This window comes from Limulus polyphemus, unplaced genomic scaffold (genome assembly GCF_000517525.1).
Source record: "Limulus polyphemus unplaced genomic scaffold, Limulus_polyphemus-2.1.2 Scaffold3571, whole genome shotgun sequence".
Taxonomy (NCBI): domain Eukaryota; kingdom Metazoa; phylum Arthropoda; class Merostomata; order Xiphosura; family Limulidae; genus Limulus; species Limulus polyphemus.
The window spans coordinates 32,341-38,873 of NW_013669181.1; the positions used below are offsets into that span (position 1 = coordinate 32,341).

General features: G+C 30.2%; 1 protein-coding gene across 2 annotated transcripts in view; it reads left to right on the forward strand.

The window, feature by feature from the left end:
• Positions 1-4,347, forward strand: part of LOC106469612 (secretory carrier-associated membrane protein 1-like) — a 35,915-nt gene extending 31,568 nt beyond the window's left edge. For both annotated transcript variants that reach the window (XM_022398190.1, XM_022398189.1), the window contains exons 9-10: positions 1,861-2,014; positions 3,321-4,347. In XM_022398190.1, coding sequence (XP_022253898.1) covers positions 1,861-2,013 — 153 coding nt within the window. In that variant the 3' untranslated portion in view covers position 2,014; positions 3,321-4,347. The remainder of the gene's footprint in view (positions 1-1,860; positions 2,015-3,320) is intronic.
• The last annotated feature ends 2,186 nt before the right edge of the window (positions 4,348-6,533 follow it).

Genomic DNA, 6,533 nt, shown 5'->3' on the forward strand with positions numbered 1-6,533 from the left:
GAATTCACACACTATTATTCACGCTTACATAGTATTATCTTCCTTGGGTAACACTTATTTAAATTCACACACTATTATTCATGCTTACATGGTATTATCTTCCTTGGATAACACTTATTTGAATTCACACTATTATTCATGTTTACATGGTATCTTGGGAAACACTTATTTGAATTCACACACTATTATTCATGCTTACATGGTATTATCTTCCTTGGGTAACACTTATTTATTTTCACACACTATTATTCATGCTTACATGGTATTATCTTCCTTGGGTAACACTTATTTAATTTCACACACTATTATTCATGCTTACATGGTATTATCTTCCTTGGGTAACACTTATTTGAATTCACAAGAGCACCTTGATTACTAAAATTTTTTGACAAAGGCTTGCTCATCCATCAGTATACATGTTTTAAAACAGTTTGTTGTTCTATATTTTAACCATTACATTGGCTTACCACCACTAGAATTTTAAGAAAGATGTTTTGTATAATCACATATTACTAGCTTCAGGATATTTGTTTAAGGTGAATTACGATTCTTATTTACCATGAATTTTACATGTTGGTCACTCCATTACAAGTTTGACATATTACCAAATATACAACATTTTGTCATTGTTAAAGTATCAAAGTACCTGATGACAACAAAACCTTGATGAAATGTTGTACATTTGTCACTATTTTAAATTTGTAATAACCTTTTCTTCATTATCCATTCAAGCTGTCTTCAAACTTTACTGTCTCAGAGGGGGTTCTTTGACATCAAATGTTAGTTACTTGTTCGTTAATATTTGACAGATCATCATTCATTATCGTTTGGCAGATCAAGTTTCATCCTTGATTTTTCAGTGGTTGCGTCATTAAAAGTTACTGATGCACTTTGGTATTTTAAGTAACATTTTAACCCTTTCTGGGCCATTTTGATTATTAGTCAAAAATGAAATGAGTATTAATTAGTATTTGGTTTTATTAGAAAAAAAATCTCATTTCATTCATCATCAAAAATCCATACTTACAAAAGACAGAAATTTACTTCTTGTCCAGATATTTTTTCCAGTCCTGAATAATTTTAAGATTCTGTTGGTATTTCTTGCTAGTTACATGCTGCTAAGTAAAAAATCTTGCCATTTTGTTTTTCCTTTCTAAGTGTAGCATCTTCTGTATTATCTCAAATAGTAAACTAGGTCTAACAATTAAAGATTTTAGAATAATTTGTATTGTATTGTATATGAACTATTTACAACATCTGCCAGAGTATAAAATACTAAACTGTAGTTTCAAGTAATTACAACAACTGATATGTAGAATCTATTGTCTTTATTATAAAGCAATTACAGTATTTAATAATGTAGAATCTTCTGTTTTAAACCAAACCGGATGATAATGTAGAATCCTTTGTTTTGTACTGTCGGATAACTAAAACAACTAATTTTGTAGAATCCCTTGTCTTGTGCTGTCAGATAACTAAAACAAATAATAAAGTAGAATCCCTTGTCTTGTGCTGTCATATAACTAAAACAACTAACAATGTAGAATCCCTTGTCTTGTGCTGTCAGATAACTAAAACAAATGATAATGTAGAATCCCTTGTCTTGTGCTGTCAGATAACTAAAACAACTAACAATCCCTTGTCTTGTGCTGTCAGATAACTAAAACAAATAATAAAGTAGAATCCCTTGTCTTGTACTGTCATAGAACTGAAATAACTAATAATATAGAATTTGTATTATTTAGCTAATAACATATTAACTTGCCAGTTCTGTATTATCATAAGGTATAAGTTATACATATGGCAAACAAAGTTACTTTAGATTTAGGTGACTAAAACATTTTATGTACTTTCTAACAGATTCACAAGATTTACCGAAACAGTGATGCCAGTTTTGCTAAAGCACAAGAAGAATTTGCCCACGGTGTTGTTCGCAATGAATATGTCCAAAGTGCTGCTACCAATGCTGCAACAGCAGCTGCTAAACAGTCACTTAGAGGAAACCGTTACTGAGGTGATTTTATTCCCATCACTTGGCTAGACTAACCAAAACATACTTTTTTAAATGTATGGACATGTGAATAATGTATGTCAACAGTGGATACATGATAGCTTGAATTGGTCTTATTAGCAGGTTAACTGTTCAGCTCAACTTGATAAAGCATTAACCTGGTATGTGAGGTCCTGGATTATTTTGTTAAAATGCTGAAATTAAATTATTATTTGAAATAACGTAGTGCTAGAGATAAATGTTTTCTGTGAGAGGTGAAGAATATGGTAGGGTGAGATTATTATGGAAGAAACTAGTGTTATAGATGGGTGTTTGTGAGAGGTGAAGAATATGGTAGGGTGAGATTATTATGGAAGAAACTAGTGCTATAGATGGGTGTTTGTGAGAGGTGAAGAATATGGTAGGGTGAGATTATTATGGAAGAAACTAGTGCTATAGATGGGTGTTTGTGAGAGGTGAAGAATATGGTAGGGTGAGATTATTATGGAAGAAACTAGTGCTCTAGATGGGTGTTTGTGAGAGGTGAAGAATTATGGTAGGGTGAGATTATTATGGAAGAAACTAGTGCTATAGATGGGTGTTTGTGAGAGGTGAAGAATATGGTAGGGTGAGATTATTATGGAAGAAACTAGTGCTCTAGATGGGTGTTTGTGAGAGGTGAAGATTATGGTAGGGTGAGATTATTATGGAAGAAACTAGTGCTCTAGATGGGTGTTTGTGAGAGGTGAAGATTATGGTAGGGTGAGATTATTATGGAATAAACTAGTGCTCTAGATGGTTGTTTGTGAGAGGTGAAGATTATGGTTGGGTGAAAATGTCAGACTCGTGCATGCACGGAAACACGTGACATACAAGTTGATGGCCTTTTTTAATGCGCTACAAACTTTCCTGTTTTGTGCACTGTACTTTAAGATGTAAACAGAGAGCATCACTGAAACCTGGCTAAAGTCAATGTCCACTCTGATTGGTTCTCTACCTTATAAGCTTGGCTTGCTAGTTTTAAATGAGAAATATAAAAAAGATAAATTTTAAATGAATTTTTATGACTTTCTAAAACTACATTAGATAAACGTTTTGTGGGAGATCTTTTTTAATTTGCTTGAATACTCGTTGTTGAAAGCTATTAAATTTTCTTTAATCTGTAACCACAATCTCTTATGAGGGGAAACATTGGGTATGTTATAATAGTAGTGTATGTTTACATAAAGTTTATTAGAGTCACTGTGAGACTTTTTTAATAGATAACAAGTTTAAAACGTTTTGTTGGTGGAGATTGTGGAAATACAAAAATGTTTTGTTTTGGGTCTAGCCATTAGCGGAAGCCGAAGCTAGAAGATCTTAGCTGTGGAAGATTATACACGTGTATGTTGCACTTCTGTACTAAAATAAGCAGGTGAAAGGTAGAGAGCAATTGTAATATTAAATAAAATCACTTTAGTAGTTGATTGTGTGTTGTTTGTAGTTACTCTAGATGTGTTGACATTTGAGTTTCTTAATACTTGTTTATTACGCTACAAATACTTGTTTTTTGGAACAGTTGCAAGCATGTGATGACATGTTCCAAATTTATTACTTCTAACAATCGTTATGTGGTTTGAAATTTGATGTGTTAATGCCCTCTGGTCTTTAACTGTAAGTGTTAGGTATATATTCTTCTGAAAAAAAAACTAAGCTGAAAATCAATATTTTCTTTAATAAATCTAGACACTTATCCATATTATAAATACTGTATAATTTTCTTTAATAATTTTATAATAATCCCGAGAGAAAAACTGATTTAATTGTTTAGTACTCATTACATAAACCAGTAGTGGAAGTTAATTGTTGAGTTTGAATCCATTGAGAAAGTGGATTTTATTATTAAAATACATTGAATAGTTCTCTACGATATTTGTTTTCGTATCTTTTCATGATAAATGTGAGAGATACAGCTTTTAGAACATTTATTTTTATGTAATGATATTAACACCCACAAATTTACTAATAATAGTTACCTTTCTTCTCCCTCTGACTCTAACAATTATTATTATAACTTAGAATAATCATAAACAACAAACAGCAGTAACAAGTTCTGGTTCCCATAGATAAAATTCAAAATACCGTGTTATAAATATTAGTAAACATTTTTGTCTACTGTGAATACAGGTTTAGTGTTTTAAACTTGTATCATTAATTAATCAGTAATTAAATAAAGATTTAAAACTTCTATTTAACATGAGCTTTTGGTCACCACACGGGACTTTTTGTCATGTTAATGGTAAGTTATAAAATTTTGATTTAATCATTAGTGTCAGGCATATATTTTTCTGAAAAAAATAAACTTGAAATAAATACAAGGTAATAATTTAGATGTGTTTGTGAAATTTTATAAAATTACCATATTAATATTTGTTCTCTTCTAATTTTTGTTTGTGTAGTTTTGAATTATACATTTTAATTTATTATTAGAATAGAAAAAATATGAGGTATAACAGAAACAAAAAAAGTGTGGAAAATATTTTGATTCTTTGAGAACTTCCTTTCAAGTAGTGTTTTATGTCTCCTGTACATAACTTATGTTTTTGTACAGGTGCAAATTATCTAATGTTTCTGTGTTTTCAAAAATCACTATTTTTAACATGGCTTATTTTATTTCTTTGGCCATTTTTTTTTGTGCTTATATTGGTTGGTTCGCTTTTGTCGTCACTGTAAGTCAGGTTTCAGTTTTTTTTTTTGACTAGCCATGATATTGATTTCAATTGAATAGACTGCTTACCAACCCAGATTAAGATGAGGAATATTCAGTTAAGTGTGCTATTACATTCATGTTAAGATAACTCAAGCGTCTGTTTTTAGTTACAGAAAGGAAATCCAGTTTATTATCATTGTTTTTAGTTTTCATAAAAACTCTTGAAATATAAAGAGATAGAAAACTTGTACTTTACTATTGACAATCTTTGAGTGTTTGGATTAGGGAAGAACATTTTAATACTTTAATCAGATCAAACAAATCATAAAATTGTGTATTCACAGTAAGGGTATTATTTATAAATGTTGATGACATCTTGGATTGGAAAAAGACCTAGGAAGAATGGGGGATCTTTATCATGTATACAACTATATGTTATCTTATTTGCTTTGTGTCTTCATAATGATTTAGTAGCATGCTAGAGTTACTTTTTTTTTTGGAAACTGTATTTATGTTTGATTGTGTAGTGGAATTCCAAAATTAGATAGTGATTTAGCATTTTTCTTTCTGAAACAGTATAATCGATGTGTTCATATAGATTTCTACTGATGAAAGTTCTGGTATATATATACTAATTGTTCATAAATTAAGGTACATTCCAATATTTTATCTTATGATGTGTTAAGTGTGTTTCAGCATGTTAACACTTTGACTTTTGAAGCCAAATGTAAGTTTTACATTTTTCTGCATGAAATATATATTGTAATATTTATGTATGTGTAATTAAACACTTGTAAACCAAAGTTCTTGTTTACTAATAGTCAGCTGTAAAGAATTTTTTATGACAGATGACCAAAAAAAAATCACATCTTTAACATTCAGTGTTAAGTTTATAAAATAAACTTCACACACAGTTTGTAACTTTATGTATACTTAGGTCATCACTAGGAACTTTCTAAACATGGAAGAGTAGTTGTTATGTTTTATTAACCGTGGAATTGTCTTAATTCCTGCTGCTTTACGAACTTTTCTTAATTTACCATGAACTTCTGTTTACTTCAGTTTATAAGTTAACATTAAGTACAGAAGGTTTACTGAAACCAAAAGTGATAAAATTTGATCCGTTTTCAACTGGGTTTTGATGGAGATTTTTTATCTTAAGTAAAGCACAATGCTGAATTTCCAACTCAAGTTTTGGAAGTGTCTGAGGGTATTTCAACTTGTGCTGAAAATGTCACTTTGATTTGATGATGGATATTTTGAAAGTGTATGGTTAGTATTTTCACTTTCTGAATTTGTCTGGGACAATGAATTAGTGTTTTATTTTTTCTTGTATTAACATTGTATGGAATAATTGTATTTCAGTTTATAGGTCAACTGTCTCTTGTGGTATCATGGAACTGTCTGAGGTACAATTTGTATTTCGACTTGCATAAAACATTTCCATTATTACTGAAGGAAATGTGAATTTTAGTTAAGAGATATTAACTTCATAAGCCTAGTGATTAAACGACAAAGTTTATAAACATGCCAGTCTTATTTTTAAGTTAAGTTTTTATTAAGTTTGTGGTTGGTTTCTTCCTAGTTCAATACGTTTTATGCTCAGTTTCTTTTTTTTTTTTATTGAATACTTTTGGTTGAAGATATTTAAGTTAAGGAGTTACAAGAACCATAGTAATAACGTGATTAATATTGGCTAGATCCGAAAACACATTTTTTTGTGTAATAGGTATTTGTCGAGATGTGGAACTTCCTGTCTGTTTTTAATTGTATAGAAAAACGTGAATATCAGTAGATAAACTTCCTAATGCCAAATATGATTAAAATGAAATAGGTTTATTACTGGCAAGTGAG